Source organism: Puma concolor, chromosome D2, assembly GCF_028749965.1.
Source record: "Puma concolor isolate L17-30 chromosome D2, mPumCon1.1.hap2, whole genome shotgun sequence".
NCBI classification, from domain to species: Eukaryota; Metazoa; Chordata; class Mammalia; order Carnivora; family Felidae; genus Puma; species Puma concolor.
This window is the reverse complement of record NC_141677.1, coordinates 50504851-50525318: the sequence shown is the minus strand read 5'-3', so window position 1 is coordinate 50525318 and position 20468 is coordinate 50504851. Positions and strand designations below refer to the sequence as shown.

At 43.9% G+C, this 20468-nt stretch overlaps 1 protein-coding gene across 8 annotated transcripts; it reads right to left on the bottom strand.

The window, feature by feature from the left end:
- Positions 1–909: 909 nt before the first annotated feature.
- HNRNPF (heterogeneous nuclear ribonucleoprotein F) lies at positions 910–19522 on the bottom strand. 8 transcript variants are annotated; one of them, XM_086680319.1, is made up of 5 exons: positions 19118–19184; positions 8986–9142; positions 8038–8171; positions 6214–6282; positions 910–2833 (listed from the first exon to the last, which is right to left on the bottom strand). In XM_086680319.1, exon 5 carries the CDS (start codon positions 2780–2782, stop codon positions 1538–1540), a length of 1245 nt encoding a protein of 414 aa, XP_086536445.1. In that variant the 5' UTR covers positions 2783–2833; positions 6214–6282; positions 8038–8171; positions 8986–9142; positions 19118–19184; the 3' UTR covers positions 910–1537. The 8 variants fall into 8 exon arrangements, with proteins under 8 accessions (XP_086536445.1, XP_086536446.1, XP_086536450.1 ...); XM_086680320.1 differs by lacking the exon at positions 8986–9142 and having other exon boundaries at positions 19118–19198; XM_086680324.1 differs by lacking the exon at positions 6214–6282.
- Between the last annotated feature and the right edge of the window lie 946 nt (positions 19523–20468).

The following is a 20468-nucleotide window of genomic DNA, read 5'->3' as shown; positions in this document are numbered from 1 at the left end:
GAAAGGCAGGTAAGGTGGGGCTATGAGGCCATAGGAGGATGAGAGGGGCTGGGGTAAGATTCTAGTTTACATAAATGCTTATTTAGCAAAATCTTCAGGGCTTAATCAATAAAGTATTTTGTCTATAAATGAAGCTTGTCCCTTTGAAATGATACCAGATGAAGACCCCAAAACTGGTGAAGTTAGTATATCTGGGCTACAAGTAGGGACACAAAGTTTGCAAAATCATTAAGTGGCCATCAAAAAGGTGTTTTAAATAAACTCCATTCACATCTTAAAGTCTTGATGGTCTTAGTTTATGTCAAATTAAAAGTGATGGCAGGCAGTAAGCTGTGTGCAGAGCTGCCTTGAATTTGGACATGGTTCTCTACTTGCTAGGTGGAAGGCGATTTTCTAATTTGGAAACAGATCTGTCCCAAGCTTATGTGAAGTCTGCAATAACCCGTAACTGCTAACCTGGGAGTGTTTGAGCTAGTATGAAAAAAAAATAGCACATTTTATATTTAAAAAAAAAACAAAAACAACAAAAAAAAACTGTGGTTAATAACTGCCAGTGTATGGCACCCAAAATGAAGGGCCGCTATGAGAAATGAACAGGACTCCAGCATAAAACAAGGGAAGACCAGGACACAACTGATCAAGAACAGCACTCTAGTCTCACGGGAGGCTGGGACTGTGTGCTTCTATTTTAATACTCTGGGATGCGTTTCCAGTCACCATTTCCACCACTCATATTTAACATTTTAAAAACCAAACTTTTAATTTAACCGTGGTATAGGAATAGAGGGAAATCTTAGATTTCATGTGCTAAATTATTTTGAAATTCACACTGAAATACAGCAGTATTAAAGCAAGTTCTCTTCAACCACCCATTTTGCTACTTTTTGGTGAGTATATAGTCGGTGCCAGTCATTGTGGAAAAATCTTTATTTTAAGAAAAAAATTTAGTTAACAAAAAAATTTAACAAGTTTCACTTAGCAAAATACACCCAAAAGGAAATCACAGTACAAAGAAAGTTTTAAGTCAAGGCCTCACCAATTCCTACAGTATTAGTAATGTGTCTCAATTTTCAAAACTAACTTATTTTTAAAAGCTTAAACTTAACCTAAAAGATTTTAAATGAAAATAAACTAGAATGAACAAACATGAGAAATGAGAAATGTTCCTCTTTGAATTAGGGATCTAGCACCTTGAGTTTTCCAAAAAAGTACGTCTCCCCAATGTGTTCACGGTGATGTGGTGTAAAAGATCCATTTAATGTACTCAAAACTACTTTAACTCAGATAACATCACTCTGAAGTACACTACCAAAATGTTAATTGAGAAAAGCTGAAAATAGTTTTAGTTTACTCAATATCACATGCTAGAAGAAAGTTTGCATGAGAAAACACTGAAGAGGTAATTTTTTAATCCAGATTTCACAAACTCATGGTGCAAAATGGGTCCCACAGCTTCCTCTAGAGTAGTAATTGCTTTTCACTGCTTGTTGGCTGCCTGTGAAAATTTGATTGCAATAACTCAAATGCTCCTACAAAACTAGTCATATCCACCCATGCTGTTCTGGCCTCCATAGCCAGCCCCATAACAGCCACTCACAGACTGGCTCTCGAGGCCACTGTAAGTGGACTGGGCCGACACCCCCATGCCTTGCATCATCTGGCTGCTGTACGCCCCATTGCTGGCCCCAGTTGTGGAATTCAGGAAAAGTTCTATGTATCTGTGTTGCATGTTGGCCCGGTCTTTGGACATTGCTGCCACAGCTTCTTCGTGAGTGGCAAACTCAACATCGGCTTCGCCCGTCACTCTTCCATCAGGGCCAATCTCAATATGGACTCTCACAGGGTTGAGTGGAGAGAAGAAGTTGTAAATGTCGTTCTCTGTGGCTTTGTATGGTAGCCCTCTCATGTGGACACAGTGTCCAGTGGTACTCTGGACAGTGAACTCGCCGTCTCCGTATCTGTGGTCATACATGCCTGAGAGACAGTAACTGAGGTCTCTCCCAAACAGATCAGTGGTGAAGCCGTAGCCATCGCTGAGGCCGCTGTACTCCTCATAGCCCCCATAGCCTGCACTATAAGCACCAGACCTCATCCTCTCCAGGCCTGCTTGCTTGACAATGCCAATATACCTCCTGGCCGTGCCAGGGCGGTCATAGGGCCCTGGCCGCTGTACAGACATGAACTTCAGAGGGGGATCCGAGTATGACCTAACTTCTTCCTGACTGCTCTTGAACACTTCAATATACCTGTGCCCTATTCTCTCCTTGTGCTTCCCTAGGGCCTTCTCAGCTAACTCCTGTGAGGCAAACTGCACAAAGGCTTCCCCTGTAATCTTGCCCTCGGGGTCCACAGGCAATGTGATCCCGTTTGGCACAATTTCCAACCCTGAGAAGAACTGAACAATTTCTTCCTTGGTGCATCCAAATGGGAGTCCTCGAAGCCGCACGAAGCCATCATTGGCGGTGTCGGCACTGTTTGGACCACTGTGCTTCAACACCCAATCCATCTCGGTTCTGTGGGACTTGAACACCTCAATGTAACGGTGTCCCATGCTTTCCCTGTCTTTTTTAAGGGCCATTTTTACATCATCTTCTGATTCAAGTTCAACAAAAGCCTCACCACTCTGCCTGCCTTCTCTAGTGTAGATGAAATGAACGCCTGCAGCCCCATCATGTATTGTGCAGTCAGAAAGGAAATTCTGCACATCCTCAACAGAGCAGGACCAGGGCAGGCCACGGAGCTTGACCACAAAGCCTTCACCTCCCTCGGGGCCCAGCATCATGGACACTTGAGAGGACTGACGTCAAACAAGCTTGGGTGCAGCTTTTTGTGGCTGAAAAGAAAGCAAAAACTACTTTACATAATTTTTCATTTATTATGTACAAGAATATGCAGTAAATGTTGTTTTTCTGATTTTGCAGATGAAAAAAGAGAAGCAAAATTAAATGTTAAGAAAATACACAAAATACATTTGAGCTGAGATTCAATCCAAGGTCTCCCCCCCAAATGTACATATTATTCAGACAGAAAAAGAATTAGGAGACTTAGAAAAATAAAATAGCAATATGGAAGTTTTGAAGCCAAAACCTATCACTTCTAACGGTCATAAATTATTTTAAGTTCTAGAAGAGAAGACAAAAGAATGAAATAAGCCAATATCTAGAAAAAGAGAACTTTTCAGAACTGGAGGAAAACATGAGATTACATTGCTAAAATAAAAGGCAAGAGGGTAAGTGCCATGATCATAGAGGAATTAGTACCGGTCAGGTTAGAGCAAGGGCATTTTCTGGTTATTAGAGAAAAGGCAGAGCAAATTTGTAACATATGAAAGGTTCAACTGCACTAGTATAAAGGAAAAACAATTACTGACAAATTACCATTTTGAATCGTTATGATTTATAGTAATTTAAATATTTGACAAAATCACTCTATGCAGCACTTATTTTTAAAACTGCTAACGTGAGAAAGGATAATTTTGTAATGATTTCAGTCCTTCCCCCTACAACAAATGGAAATCATATGCTCTTTCTCCTTTATCGTTTGTGCCCAGTAAAACAGCCCAGGAAGATTAACTATCTGTTTCATGGTTGTACTGAGTGGCTAGTGGCACACATTTTGGACCACACAGTTCCTTGTTGTGGGAAACAGGCCTGTGCACCGTAGGGTGTCAGGCAGCATCCCTGGCCTCTACCCTAGCTGCCAAAGGCACCCCTCTCCAGTTGTTGACAACCCCCAAATGTCTCCAGACATTCCCAGATGTTCCCTGGGGGTAAAACGGCTCCCAGTTGGGAATGACTACCGTAGAATCAGGGTCACCAACCTTAAAATGGGCCCTCAATACTGCCTAAGTTCTACCACCAACCCCAATCTCCCAAAGCCCTGAGTAACCTGTGGCAACCTCACCTAATCTTCCCTCATCTTTGGGTGATCACCTAGTTCAAAGAATGGGAACGATGTGAAGAAACTGCCATAAAGTCTAAAAATTTATAAACAAGAAGTTGCTTCTCCTATTAGCTGACATCATTAGCAGGATCAGTCCTGCTCTGGTCCCAACTCCATTCACCCCGGAGAAATTCTTGATCTTCACGGTCTCTTCACTGAACACAGCATGTGCATTTATACCAATTATATGCCAATTTATACCAACGCCATAATATACCTTCCCTGACACCAACTTTGCCTCCAGCTACTTGCTGATTTACTGATCCTCTCAGTAAAATCTCAGATGGCAGGCCTCTACTGTCACCTCTACTCCTTACCATTAAAAGGGCAAAACCTTTCACTCCACTGGGAAGAAAAGAGGTTTTTTTTTGTCTTCATTTTACTTGTTCCCGCAGCAGGATTTAAGCAACTCCCTTGGGAAATCCTTTCTCCCTCTGGCTCTTATGATGTAACCATCTCCTGGCTTTCCTATTAATTCCCTAAATAGGTTCTCTCAGCTTCTTCCAGGGAGTCCTTCCTCAACATTCAACTGCAGGGATACCACTGGACTTGGGTGAGTCCTTTTCTAGGCAGCCTCACAAGATCAAGGTCAACTAGCTCTGGGCCAAAGACACTCAAGTCCCCAGCCTTATGCTTCCTGAGGCCCAGACTGGTATACAAAACTAATCCACAGCCCCTATACACCACAAATGAAAGCAGCCTTTTTCTCTGACACTCTTCTATAGCACTCTGGCTGCAGGTATAAATAGCTTTACCTGCCATCCCGAGGTTCTACAAAGAAAGTGAAATAATCCTTGGACAACTTCACCCAATGAATTCAAATCCAATGAATTCATTCTCTCTGGAATGATCCCATTCACCACCCTAACCCACATTTCCCAAATCCTATTCAGGAACTCGAGTTCAACAAATAATAAGTTTCTCACAATTCTATACGCAGTCCCTAGCCATTTCTCGACACAGTAAGGACTCAATAATTCCTTCCTTTGTGATTTCAACTGTCAAACTTTTTCTTTCTGCATTGCCCTCATATTCATTTCTACTTCCTCATTTCTAAATTCCAGTACCAACAGCCCATGCCAGGATACTCTTACCTGGTTCTTAAACTTCTCCAAGTGTAATGGCTAGCCCTTACTGCAACCCAATCTGCAGCTCAAGTGTTCTCCTAAAACTGGCTTTATGTCATTCTCCTGTTCCAAGTTCTCAGTGGCTTCCCACCGGCAGTGGAACACAAACCACAGTGCTAACGGGTCGCTTAGACCTTGCAACTTTGGCCTGCAACAAACACAATTATCTAGCTTACATCACTCCTATTTACAAAAAAAAAAAAAAAAACACAAAGAAACAAAAAAACAAAAACCCTCCTTTATCCATTTTCCTATGCCTGGAATGTGCCAGGCTTTCTGCTCCCTTGCATTTGACACACGTGATAATTAATTCTCTCTCCAAATACACTCCACCCAACCTTCTGTCTAGTCAAATCCTACTAATCCTTAAGGTCTCAGCTCAAACATATTACCTTTCCACAAGATCTTCCCCTTTGAATTAAGTCTCATGGTTCTACACTCCCATAACATTCTTGCTCTGATTTGTTCAAAATGTGTCTTCAAAACTGCTTGGAAAGCCTACCGGGAACAGGCTGTGTCGGTTCCATTGGTCACTGTGGCCCCACCCCCAACAGAGCAGGCCCAAGATTAGCAAGAGATTAACTGATGGCCATGTGAGGTCAACACCTCCCTCTACAATATGGCAGTCTAGGCTGAAAGACATGCAGGAAGCATAAGCGAACACAAACATTTCATAGGAGAATTACTTAAAATACCTAACAATACATTACAGATTAGAAGTGTTTTACTTCAGAAAAGAAAGTTTCAAAAACAAAGTGACTTCTCTGAAGGAAAGGAGAAGAGCATTCTTTTCTCAAACACCTATCTACAAAAGTTTATTTATACTCCGGAATTATTTTTCTGTTCCACTTCTTGCAAGAAATCCTATGACATGTAATTCCGTATTCTTTCAATGAAACTCAAACCTAATTTTAAATGCAAACATAATTCAATATCCTCACTCTGCCCTCAGAATCTTCTACATTTGGATTCCTTGTAGAGTTTTACAGTGCTCAAGACATTAACTAAAACTCAGTAAAAGAGTGCTATAGATTTCTGCGCTTAGATTTAAAGCTAATGATAAAGCTTTTACTTCATGCTTTAAAAATCTCCTACTTAAATATACCAAACGTAAACCGAAATTACTTTTCTTAAAAGAGCTCACCTTAAAGAACAACCCGGGGGGGAGGGGATGCCCACAGTCGGAGACACTCCTGGTAGGTAACGAATTGTCCTAAAAAAGAGCGATATGGCCGTCTGCCTCAGTGGCCCAGCACTCACCAGAGCAAACAGGGATGGTGGTGCCGGGGCAAGGATGGGCTCCAGCTCCTTTTCTCCAGGGAAGAGCAGGTTGGGGCAGCAATTCTTTTAAAGCCATGAAGCTTCCATAATTAAAGAACACACCCAGGACAGCCCCCATAGCATTTAAAAGATTTACCTTTTCATATGGTAATACAAAGGATAACAGCAAGAAAACACTCACTAGCCTAGATGAGACTTAGAAAACTCTAAGCTCTGTGAGGATATCTAAATACTAAGGGTGGGAGGGGCTTCTTCAGGGAGGGGGTGGAACAAGGCCAGAAAAGTTCCGGGTCGGGACCTCAGGGGCAGGAGGTGAGAGACTCCAGAAGCTGCCAGACCTTTACTGGGAGGAGCGCCACAGTCTGCTTGCCAGAAACTATTCAACAGAATTTACAATTTGTAAGACTCCCTGAGGTTCAGGGTGGAGATACCCAAGTCTTTCCTTCCCAGTTTTGTTTGATAAACTTCATTTCTTGTGACCTGTATTTGCCCTGATGTTGATATTTTAATTAACTGACAAGAATGTAAGTATATGTTAAAATATGCTTTTCAGTAGGAAAAACATTACTACCATCACCCACAGCCAAGTGATGAAGGTGTCCCAAAGGATCAGGATATATGAAGTTCAGGAGTACATTGGAGAACTAAACTACATTCTTAGTTTGGGAAAGGTAAAACCGGGAAAGTCAAGTTAATTTCACTTAAAAGTGCCTCGTGTTAAAGATAAACTTGTCTTTATAGCCTCCTGTGATTATAAGATACTATCCCGGAAGTGTTGGGGGAACCTGTATAAAAGGTATTTAATTTCAAATTCTCTGGAAGATGGTTTTCAAAAAGCTTCAACCGTCCCTCCTGCTAGCCCCCAGTGGAATCTGAGAGGTAGAACTCAGGCATCTTAAATGACCTGAATACCTTCTTTTATATGGTTTACCCCAGCTCCTGGTTCCTTCCAGTGTGGTCTGCAGACCAACATCATGGGGGACCCTCCTTGTACATGCACGCGTAGGAGCGGCCAGACACGCTGAAGCCAATTTTCACAAGACTGAAATGGGGCGCGCATGCCCGCGAGCACACACGTTGAAGCACTGATAGCACGGGTCTCACACGAGCACACGTTGTAATCGCTGGAGTGTGAAAATATACTGCTCTTAGGTCCCGCAACTGGAGATTCAAATTATCTGTACTGTACAGGATGTTGTTAAAATGTGAGATTCTGAAACAACGTACGTGAGATAGGGCAAGATTCTGCATTTATAACAGACTCCTAAGGCTCCTGGGAGGCTCTCCAGAATGTGCTCTCTCCTTCACTGTACTGGTTAGACGGGATTTAGTTCGGATTCAGGTAGATCCAATCAAGATAAACAGGGCGGGCCTCCGAGTGCCATGACTGATTAGGTTTATCTACGGAGTACACGGGCCGGCTTAAACCCCCATCCTCTGTTCAGGAAGGGGTGGGTATTCAGAGGGACCGTGGCTTCACCCTTTTATTTACGTCTGTGTTGCAGTAGGGCCTAAGGAGCAATTTCACCCTTATTTGTAAATAAATATTAACCTACGGCTGGTGGCACACTAGAGCAAGGTTGTCCTGCGTATCTTAATTACTCAAACAGTTCTACTCTTAAAACCACAGTGAGCAAGAGACGCTGCCTCAGGATTACGCAGTTGACATTTTTGCTCTAAGACTTACCGCTGAGAGGAGCAGGACTGAGTTCTATTTTCAAACAAGCGCGGTTTACAGCCAAAGGACCCCTAATTCCACCCGACGCTTAAAAACGCAGAAGGCTCCGGGAAAGTCCAGGTGCGTCTCCTTTTGTTATTAACCTGAAATTGAAACTGCGCTCTTAAGCTTGCAGCCGCGGGCCGCCAGGGGCGCGTCTGAGCGATTTCGGCGGGAAGCACAGCTGCGGTCTCAGGCGCTGAGCTCCTGGGGCGGGGGTACGCAGACGAAGTGCAGAGCGGGGGCTCACTCGTCGTCTACCTGGCGGATCCGACAACCTACGCTCGGCTAAGCCCCACAGGAAGGCGAGACCCCGGAGCGCCCTGTCGCGGGGCCTGGGCGGGATCAGCGGGAGCTTCCGGGGCGGGGGCGGGACGAGCCGAGGGAGGAGGGGGGGGAGGCTTCACGGGCCGCGCGGGAGGGGGGAGGGGGAAAGAGGTCAAGAGGCGAAGGCTTCCCGGGCCTGGTGGTGGGAGGAGAGAAAGGCGGGGGGGGGGGGAGCTTACGGAGGCGGGAGTGGGAACTTCTAGGCCGCCGAGGAGGGAGTGAGGTGGGGCCAGCGTTCTCCGTCCCGGCTTCCCGGAGCCGCGGGGGAGGGGGCGGAGCTCCCGAGTCGGGGCCTGGGAGGGGGGCGCTTTCTGGGGCGGCCAGGAAAGAGTTTCCCTGGACCCGTGGGGGGCGGAGCTCCTGAGTCGGGTCGGGGGGACTTCCTGGGGCAGAAGGGACGCGGGGGGAGAAGAGTTCCTGAGGCAACGAGGGGGAAGAAAGAGTTCCTGGAGCAGGCAGGGTGGGGGTGGGGAGTTGCGGAGGAGGGGAAAATGAGTTCCCGGCACTCGCCGGGGGCGGTGGGGGTGTACTGGGGGCTGGGTGAGGGTGGATGAGCGGGTGGGTGGGGGTCGTCCGCTCGCGGCGGCTCACCACGACGGGTCCGGAGTCCGGAAGGCCGGCGCGCGGGGCTGCGTCCCGGAGGCAGAGGCCGCGTGACTGAGGGCGGCGGGCCGGACGTGGGTCACGGGGTGTAAAGGAGGAAGTGCCACCGATGGGCCCGCCAAGATGTCACCAATGGAAACGCGTCCTGCAGGTGCGGCCCGCGGCCCGCGCGGTCGACCCAGGCAGGAAGTGGGAGGAAGGAGGGAAGAAAAGCAACGAGGAAGACCGTTCTGACTGAGTTTTCAGGAAAGATGCCAAGATGGGGAAAAGTCCAGAGTAACACCGCAGGAGAGGAGTAGATCGGCACGGTTTAGGTGGAAGGAGAAACCGTAAACTCAAAAAAAAAAAAAAAAAAAAAAAAGGAAAAAAAAAACTGAGGGAAAATACACCAAACTTCTTTGAAAGAAATTAGAATGGAAACTAATGGACAAAAGGTAGAACTTCTTTACCCCTTTATATATAGTCTTGTTTTATATATTTGGCCATGAACGCCTATAAATATTTTGCATCAATTTAAAAGATTAATTTTAAGACTCGCAATTCTTAATACACGAAAAAGAACTACATTTCATGAAGCCCTGAATCCGAATTCATACGATCTTGAAAATAATTACTAAAGCAACTGCAGTGTGAACAGTGACTGAATTATTTCAAAGAATTTAAAAATTTTAGTTGTTAATTATGGTGCTGCAATTTTATTTCTGGAGTCATTACTTAAGAGATATATTTGATACCTAGAATGTTTCTAAATCTGAGTGGGATTACAGATGAAACCAACAGGGGCCATGATTTAATTATTGAAACTGGGTGATGGGTACATGGAGTTTCATTATATTTTTGTCTCTACTTTCCTATGTTAAACACCTTCAGTAATGAAATTATTTAAGAAAAGAAAAAACTATGAATCTACTTACTAGAAATAACTGTGAAATAAATAGGATTTATAGGTAAGAGGAACCTACTAGGTGAGAGTATGCAAAGCCAGACTGGGGGAAATTCTACAAGGACAGATGAGTTCAGTCCATTAGAAAACAGCTCCAAGGGAAAAGACCCAAGTACACGGGGGAAAGACCAAGTACCAAATGCACAGTACACGGGGGCATATTTGGATTTTGAGTCAAACAAATTGATAAACATTTAAGACATTTCTGGACACTGACTAAAAACTTTAAGGTATTAAAGTATTACATTTACTTCTTTTAGATACAGAATTATAGTTATGTTTAAAAAATACATTTCTAGAGATTCACTTGGAACTATTGGGAGATGAAATAGTATGTTTGCTGGAATTTGCTTAAAAATTATTAGGTGGGGATGTAAAGAAAAACTGTCCTTGACTGGTAATTGTTGAAGCTGGGTGGATGATATGATTAAAAAATCCAGCCTCCCATGGAAAGACCCAGGCACTAAAAACTGAACTCAAGAGAAGCAAAACAGTATTTTGAAGAATGAACCACAAAATTGGCTTGTTTTTGGAAAAGTATCTCTACAGAACTGAGGTACCCTGACTGCTTTGTAAGCATTTATTTCACTTTTTTAAAAAGTTTATTTTGAGAGAAAGAGTAGGAGCAAAGAAGGGGCAGAGAAAGGGAGCCAGAGAGAGAATCCCAAGCAGGCTCCTTATTGTCAGTGCTGAGCCTCAGAGCCTGACACTGGCTTGAACTCCCAAACCGTGAGATCATGACCCGAGTCAAGAGTTGGATGCTTAACCCAGGCACCCCTTAATTTCACATCTTAAAAACCTCCTCAAAATATATTCTTGGTAATCTATACGACTGGTGTGCATTTTCTCACTTATTTGAATATATTTCTTGCGGTTAAGTAGTTTTACATATGCCTTCTTGGCTTAACTGGTTGGTGATATGAGGGAGGTGGCTGTTAATAATTTATCAGCCATGATATGGTTCCTGCCTGGTGAAGGAAAAACAAGTACCGAAGACACGGGAGCATGTTGTGCTGAGACCAATGAAAGAGGAAAGCAGAGAAGATCTGAGACCAATGAAAAGAGGAAGATCCTCCACACAGCTTTGAAAGCCTGGTTTGGTATTTTGTACTTTAGTCTAAGGCCAAGGAGAAGTCACTTAATAGTTTCAAAATGGAATGTGTTGTAAATTTGAGTTTTTGCTTTTCAACAGAACAGTCTAGCTGTTATCTGGAAAACTAATGGTGGGAACAGATGCATAGAGATGGGAAGCAATGACACAAGTTTAGGAAAAACTAATGGTACCCTGCAATAAAAACATTGTGATAGAAATGAAGCAACTGTGAAAGGATTTGAGTGATGCGCAGTAGATACAATTTACCAAATTGGGAGTCATTAACCCAGAAATATTGTGCACTTACAAAATGCAGGCGCTGTGCTAGGTCCACAGAACAGTGGACTAAGAAATCAATAAAGAAATAAATGTATGATGACAAAATCTGAATGGCCCAAAACTAGAAAATGGGGATTAATTTACACTGGGGATCTGAGGAAGTGACACTTAAAGAAACCAGAAGCGTGGGGGGGGGGGGGGGTGGGATGTGAAACTTTTTCCCCCTGGTAAATATGTAGGGTTCAAAAGCAGAATTTAGAAAATAGTATTTTTTGCTCCTTTGAACATTACCCTTATTCCCCCCTGAATGCTTGTTCAAATTCTTTATATGGATAGTATTCCTGTTCCACTGGAAATTACATTACAAACCAAATCTCTTCTAACCTAGCAATTTTATAAAGTCAGTGGCTCTTAAACACTTCTTACTGTCACTCTCTTGAGAATATGACCTAGGTCTGAACGAGCTGCTTCAAGAAAGCACACTCCCACACAGTTGTACCAAAATTTTCAAGAGGCTCATGCTTCTGAAGTGTGAGAATTCTGACCCTAATTTGTACAACAAACCAAGTTCAATACACAAAGCTATCTCAGAGCTATTAAAGAGAAGCTGTAGATGGATCACTAAATAATTTAACGTTCTAAGTGTTTATTGCTGTTACTATATTTTTATCCACAAAAAGGGGATATAGATGAGCCGTAAGAAACAGGAAAGCTGTTTTCCATTATCTTTTAACTATTAAGCCCTTTAGTTTATGTACTGTAGAAGTCTGGGGTGATAATTCACTGTTTCTCTCAGTGTTCATTTTGCAAAATCTGTGTTAACTAAAAAGCAAAAACAGTATAATACAATGTTAGGTAAATTCTATTACTTGTATTAAAATTAACATAAGGGACAAATTTTTATCCAACATAGAACTAGCACTCTTGCTCTAGGATATTATTGACTGCATTCCACAGATGGAATCCAAAGATGACATCCAAATTATGAGAGGAAAAAAATATATCAGGTGAAGTTTTCCTAAAAAAAACAAAAAAAAAACCACTGCTATTTGACTTCCACTGCTAAAGGTAAAATCTGTTCTCAAGTGAGGCATTCATCATCTCTATTAATTGGTAGTGCTCCCCCATCCACAGTAGGAAATATGATTCTAGCCTAGCTAAGAAATATAAAGGGGGGGAGGGGGACCTGTTAAAATACAACTGCTAAGACCATCTCCGAACCACCTCCCCTACCAACCCGCCTGTAGCTCTCTCCCCTGGAGTAAGCAGCCCCTCCCTGGGTGGGTGACCATTTAGATCCCACATTCAGGAAGGCTTGTGGGGGTTACACTCATAGTCTCCCGGAGCCATGGCTGCAGTACATGCCAACTGTCCCTTAAGGGGCCTAGAGCTTCCTCCTGGGGCTCTGTGGAGAGCTGACACCTTGTCAGGTCCCAGGCAGCTGCCAGAGGAGCGGAGACTGCTGTAGCAGCTTGTGCTCAATGTTTGCTGCTCAGGGGACCAGAGCACACTGCCCTGGGAGAGTGGAGAACAGAACCAAGAGGAAAGGAATGGACAATGCACATGAGAGTGACTCAAGCACCCGGAGAGGATACCATGCATTTAGACAACAGCTTAAAACAGTTATCAGGGAATGAGAAGTGCTGAACAAAACCATACATTTTTTAACAGAAAAAAAAGAGCACTTTCAGATACTCAGTTACAGAATACAACACTTTTTAGTACTAACAATCAAATTTTGAGTTTATAAAGTTAGTAATAAACTGAAAGCATGGATAGTGGCCTGAAAAATAAGTGCAAGAAATATCTCAAAGAGAAAAAAACAGAAACAAAGGGAAAAAGATATGAAATTTGGAGGACACAAGATGTAACACGAGACAAAAGAAATAACATGTCAACAATAGGGATCCCAGAAAGAGAAAGACAAATAGAACAGATAAATAATGGAAGGAGATTTTCCTGGCTTAAGATAAACATGGTTGTGTGGTTCCCAACAGATATTTTTAAAAGACATAACCTAGGCATATGTTGCTAGAACTTCTAAATTTAAGTTTCAAGTATAGAAAAAACTGCTTGGAAAAAGAACAAATTGGGTACAAAGGATAAAAATATGATAGCCGTTAACCACATGTGCCTACTGAACACTTGAAATGTGACAAGTACAAATTGAGATGTGCTGTTAAGTGTAAAACGCACACCGAATTGCAAAGATTAAAACAAGAATGTAACATAGCTCAATTTTAAAACATTGACTACATGTTGGAATATTTTAGATAACAGTTAATCAAAATACATATACTAAATTAAAATATTAAAACACATCTCAACTCATTCTACAAGGCCAATATTACCCTGCTTTATGGGTTGAAAATTTCATCATTAGAGTGGGCCATAATCCATTATGGCTGGTGTCCTTCCAATGGGAAATTTGGACACAGACAAGCTGACACAAGAAAGAGAAGACAGCTATTTAACAAAGCAAGGAGAGAGGTCCGGAATGTATCATTTCCTCATGGCCCTCAGAGGGAGCCAGCCCTGCTGATGCCTTCATCTAGGACTTCTGGACTCTGTAACTGCAAGACTACAAATTTCTGTTAAGACACCCAGTCTAGAGTACTTTGTTATGGCACCCCTTTAACAAACTGAACACTCTGATACCAAAACCAAACAAAACAGATTTGACAGGAAGAGGTAACTACATACTAATATCTGTTATGAATAAAGGTGCAAAATTCCTCAACAAAACACTACAAACTGAATCCAGCAACATGTAAGAAAGGTTATACACCATGCCCAAGCAGGATGTACCCCAAGAATGCTTAAGGGTGTTTCAATGTAAAATATTCTTGAATTAGGTAATGGTGGTTTTTACAATGCTGTGAATTTACTAAAAACCTCTCATTTGTACTAGGTGAACTGTATGGTATGTGAATTATATCTCAAAAATGAAATTACATTTGTCATTCATATTCTATTGGATAGTGTAATTCTAACTAAATATTGTGTAAAGCAGAACAAAGACCTGTGGAGACGTCAATAATGGAACATCTTTGCAATGCAGATGGACTTAGCAGGAGACAGTGCAACAGAAATTTTTAATATTCACACTAGGTGAGGATTTCTGTAAAAGAGGCATAACTGTCTGAGAAACTTAATGGGAATTCAGAACTTTCCATTCTAGTCTTTTCTTTTTTAACCCATTCATCATTATCACTTTTTGTACCATTTTAAGAGATCTTTTTCTTAGCCCAAGTCCATATGGATGTTTTTTTAAACGTATAAAGCTTTGTTTCCATCTGCATTTTTGTTTTGATCAACAATCAACCTGATTTGATTTTCCATTCCCAAGAGTGTTAGAATTAGTTTACCAAGATTCACAGGCTAATTTTCCTCATGAACTCAGATAAAAAGCTCCTGAAGAAATTATCAGCAACCAAATCCACCAATATACAAGGAAATAATCATGACCAAGTTGGGTTTATTCTTGGAATGCAATTGTAGCTCATCATTTCAAAGTCAATCCCTACAGTCTGTCACACTGACATATTAATGAAGGGGAATGAGTTAACTAAGAATTTTTCACATTTTATGAGAAATGCTAAGCAATATCCTACACACGGAAAAAAGAAAAGAAAGAAAATAGATGAATTCCATAAACTGGAAGTAGGGAAAACTTTCCTAACCATGACCCCAAACCCAGAATATGGGAAAACACTAAAAAATTTAATTACATAAATACAAACAAAACCCAAAACAAAAACCTCCAAACCTCTTATGAATAGCTAAAAAATACTAAGCTAAACAAAAATACCAATGTTAAAGTGGGAACGATATTTGCAATTTTTTCCCAAAGCATTAATATCCCTAACATATAAAGAGCATCTAAAAAGAGACAAAATCCAACTACCCAAAAAGGAAAATGGACTAGAGGTATAGTAGACAGAAAAAGAAATCACCTTAAACATGAAAAGATGCTCAACTTTACCCATTTAAGATAAAATCTGATATGAAATAACATTTAAAATACCTACCATATTGGCAAAAAATACAGAATTTTGAAACCGCATTACCTTGGCAAGGCTACAGATAAGCAGGCACTTTTAAATACCGTTTGTGGAAATATTAAATGGCCAAAAAAAGCAAAGACACCTGCAAAGCCTATTCATCTCGGTTCTACTTCTAATAGGAAAAGGCTAGAAACAACCCAACTGCCTATCACTATAAGTCCAGTTGAATAAATGGACCTACTTAATAAGGAAGTGGACCCATTTAATAAGGAAGGTATCAAAGACCACTGAGGTCTTTCCTGTCAAAGTCAGGAACCAATTTGAAAGGCTCCCACTGGCCAGAGATTGGATAATTTGTGCACCAAAGAGACTAAAAGCCACAGTGGATTAAAGCACATCATAAAGACACCAGAAAAAGGGTCTTTGGCACCTGCTAGAGATTCAATAAATTGTTAGATATTGATAAACATAAGGAATGAATCAAAAACTTAACCTTGCCATTAATAACATACAACTTACAGTAATCAAATGATTAACAGAAAATTACCTCCCTATAGAAGTATTCCTGCAAATAAATGAGAAGCAATATTTAAAGTTATCACTATTTTGGAAACATCAACAAAACAAAAGATCTAGGGAAAAGACCATCAATGGCTGCTAACTTCACAAAGGGGGAGTGCCAAGAAGTGCCTCAGGCAGGAGTACACAGCACCTCCAGTGAAGTCTTCTTTCCAAAAAGAAAATCTCAACAGAACCCTAACTACCATTTCACAGGAAATGCAGAGGTCAGAGATTCAAACGCCATTGAATGTAATCAGAAAAAGCCAAAGCCTGAGGAAGGAACTCTGACACCATACCCAATTCGTTTAACAAAGAAGAAAAAAATACCTCTAGATTGCACTAATAAGGAAGCTACTTGCCACACTTAAAATGTGGCTGGTACAAACTGAGAGGTGCCGTATGCACTGGATTTTGAAAAAAGTGAAAATATAATTTAAAATTACATGAGCAAATATTTTGCATGTATATTACATTAAACTAGATTATTACAATGAACTACACCAGTTTCTTTTTACTATTAAAAAATGTGAAATTACACGTGGTTCGCATTGTATTTCCGTTGGACAGCACTGCTCTGAATTAAAAGAGTGAGATAGATCTCCCAGATACAAGGTGTGACCTTGTCTAGATTCCAATTCAAGCCAGCTGTAAAAAAATATTTACTGTAGAGTCAGGTACACTTGAACACGGGGTACTTAATGATCTCAAAGAATTAGCATTTCTTCAGGTGTGATAATAGTATTGCAGTTATATTTTTTAAAGATCCGTAGAAATGTACGCTGAAATATTTATGAGTAAGACCCTTATTATGTCTGGAATTAGTTGTAAAATAAGCCAGACTGGTCTCAGGTGAGGCCTGATTCTCCCTCTGACCAGCCTCTTGTTTTCCCCAAGAACGGCAATTCAGGGCAATAAACTGGGGGGCAGGGTCCTTGACCGAGTAGGGCTGTTCCCGTCTGACAGACGTGAGTCCTAATTCCCAGCTGTATCCCTCCCCCGGGGGAAGTGACTTCATTTTCCCCTTGGCCTCCATTTTCTCATCTGTAACAGGGAGAACAGCAATACGCCCCCCTTACGAGACTACTCACGAGCATGTGACTTAAAAACCTGGTGAAACTCCTAGCTCTGTGCCTAGACCTAGTAAACTCCTAGCTCTGTGCCTAGACCTAGTAAGGGTCAATTAATGTGCTCCGACAAGAGTCTGAAAACCAGAGCTCAGACTGAGGAGCCCTCCTCCCGTTTTTGTAACCCCTCCATGAACTTACTACCCTCGATGGGCACCATAGGTCTCCACAATCTCCTTCACAATTTTGGCCACATCTGAGGACTAACCTATTTATTTAATTAACCTTTTCACTCAAATCAATTCACATTTTTACTTCAATATTTTATGTTTAAAGGGAGCTTTGTAACAATACTCAAGTGAATGCCAGTCACTTGTCAATTTAAAAAAAGCAATACCACAAAAAGAATGTTAAAAGAGAAAAAATAAAGACACCATAATACACAATGAGCCGAATCAATTTACAGAAATGCATACGGGCACCAGAGATAACTAAAGATGGACTCGCTTAAATATTAATTAGTAACATCAGCACTCTCCCAATATGTATTAAAAGTAGAAAATTACTCACATATTTTAAAATGATGAATCTTCTCTAGACATTAACACTGAAAACATCACATCACTTTTCACTGACATATCCTAATATATTTTTATCTAATCGGAGAACCCGAGGTATTTTCATTCTCACTAGAAATTCAGAAATAAACAGTTAACCTTTAAAAACGTGTAATAGTGAGAATTACACTAAGATAGGTGATTTCGACGTTGTTTTGAATTGAAAGGAGTATTATTTGCAGTCTTCAAACCTCTCCCGGCTCCACTAGGCTCCGGACCCCTCGGCGCTCCCCACCCCCCACCCCCATCCGGCGGTTCCCCCCTTAGCGCGCTGCCGCTCGCGGGCTCCTCTCCCGCCACGCACGCGGCCCGCAGTGGCAGGCAAGAGCCCGGACGCCCCACAAATAGTTGCGAAAACTAGAGAGGGAAGCACGTTCTTTCGTCCTAGGGCCTCCGGGGAAGGAAGCTACTGAGAAAGGAGTCCCGCGGGCAGGCGGGCCGGGACCGAAGACACGCCGGGCGGGGGTCCTGCAGGAGCTGGAGGGCGGCGTGGGGCGCTGGGGGGGGAAGGGGGCCTCCCAGGCCTGGGGATTTGTCTGGCAGGCAGCTGTGGGGGGGGGGGGGGGTCCTGAGAGCTCCTTAAAGGTACAGATCAACGGGGAGGGGCCCGTGGCCTCCCAACCGTTTCTATGAAAGACCAGGGTCCGTCGAGTCCCCGCGCGACTCGCTCGGCGTCACCAGGCCGCCCAGAGCCACTTTCAGTGAACCACGCGGGTACACCGAAGGTAGAGGGCGCAGCGCGGGCGCCGGGAGAGTCCAGAAGTTTCTCAGGCACAGTCAAGAATCAGCAAAAAATATATTCAAGGATACAAAGAAATAAAGCACAAGGAGAAAGAAATGGCCGATTAATCTCGCTCGGCTGAAATGTGGCCACCAGGCAAAGATAACGAGAACCAAAGAGTTTCACCCAAAATGCAAACACTATACCTCCAAGGACAGGAGACAAACGCACACCGGCGATCAGGGCACACACGCCGCCCGGAGAGGAAGAAAAGGCCGCAAAGATCGAAAGTGGAGGCTCAGCGAGCGGGAACGTGGGAGGGGGGAGGAGTCAACTCCCAACCAGTCCGGTGCAACTCAACCACGTGAAAGTACTGCTTTCATTTTTAAATGAAGCCCCTCTCCCACGGTCGCCGGATGCCCTCACGGTATTCCTGGCAGGGGCGCTCAAGCTCTGCTTCCCCTGCAGTCCTCCGTACAAGGCCTTTTCTCCCTTCTTCACCGCGGGCCCTGCCTCCCCTGGTCCTAAATCTCAGTCCAGCGGTCCAGTCTTCGAGTGTAAAGTCCTTGATCTCAGCCCCGTGGTCCACTCCCCCAGTGTAAAGCCCTTGACCTCTGACCCCACTCCCCCCGACCCCAATTCTCAGCTCCGCCGTTCCCAGCCCGTGTGTCCAGTCTCCATTCGGTCCCTGCATGTGAGCCCTTGACTTCAGACCTAACCTCCCCCAACCCCAAATCTCAGCCCCACTGTCCCCACCCCCAGAGGGCCCAGTTCCCTGTTGGTCCCAGCTGTGAGGCCCTTCAGCCTCGGACCCACCGCCCGTCCCGCCCCTCACCTCGGGCTCCGAGTCTCCACGCTCCCGCTCTTCTTCACATCCGGCACCACGGTCGTCCCTCCGAGCACCTAGAGGGTGGAACGCGGGGAACTTGGCAGTTGTAGCGGAGGCAGTTGAGGCTTGTTTACCATCACCATGGAAACCCCTGGCAGCGCGCCCTGGGCGGGGCCTCCGAGAGGCGGGGTCTGGCGCGCGGTAGGCCCGAGTGCACAACTCCCGCCCGTGGGCGCACGCGGCGCTTCCAGCAGCCCCGCCGTTCTGGGCTTGCCCGGTCCCCGCTCGACCCTGTACCCCAGCACCCGGGAGCAGCAGCCCCGGGAGCCCGCGCCCCCACCCCACTTCCGGCTGCCGGCGTGACCGCCAGTCGGTTTCCCCACGGAACCCCACCTTCTTCTCCAGGAAGACACGGCGCAGTGCTACTTCCAACACGGAGCCGGAAAGACGCAATGAGCGCTGCGGGGCGGGGCCTCCGCGGCTGGCGTCCGGGGGCGGGGCCACGAGGGCGCCATTGTGACGCAAAGGGAGTGGAGCCAGGGATTGGTTGGCCGGGCGCAGGGCAGGGACGGGCCCGCGGAGGGGGGCAATGCGGGGAGGGGAGCGGCAGGATCCCCGTGAGCCCTTCTTAGTGAGAGGCGGCGGGGGGGGGGGGCGGGTTGTTGAGCCATATTAAGCTGCTGAGGGTACTAGGATACTGACTCAGAGTACCCCCACCAAACAGTGAGCCCAAAGAACTTCTGGATTGAAGACAAGCATGAGAAAAGAAAAAGAGAGTTACTTCCTGTCGAGAGAAAAAATAGGGAACTGAGAACACCGAGAGGGATAAAGGCGGCCCGATTGGAGGATTTAGGGAAGGATTAACAGGTTTACGAGGTTGCTCACGTAATTATCACTTGGGCTGAAAAACCTCTATTCTCTGAAGGTGACCCGGAAGACCCACGGAGAATGCAAGGGTTTCAGTCAGAACACCTGAGACTACAGGCTGGGTGGATATAGCGACCCAGCTTGAGTCAGTGGAGATTTTCTTGATGTGTTCTGGGGTTAATTATTACTACCATTTTATTTTTGGAGACTCTCTTCATACAAGAGGAAGAGATCAAGACATTCATTCATCATAGGTTAAGCAGGGCAGATTATTTTAAAATTACTGGTTAGGGGCTCTTGGGTGGGTCAGTCGGTTAAGGTTCCGACTCGATATCAGCTCAGGTCAGGATCTCAAGGTTCGTGAGTTCAAGTCCCACAACTGGTTCTGGTTATTGCAGATCCTGCGTGGGATTCTCTGTCTCCCTCTTTCTCGGCCGTTCCTTCTCTCAAAAGTAAATAAATAAACAAAAAAAACAGTACATTAAAAAAA

What these genes read in the sequence shown, in the direction of transcription:
- HNRNPF (XM_086680325.1), bottom strand. Translation starts at nt 2,782, where the DNA reads ATGATGCTGGGCCCCGAGGGAGGTGAAGGCTTTGTGGTCAAGCTCCGT.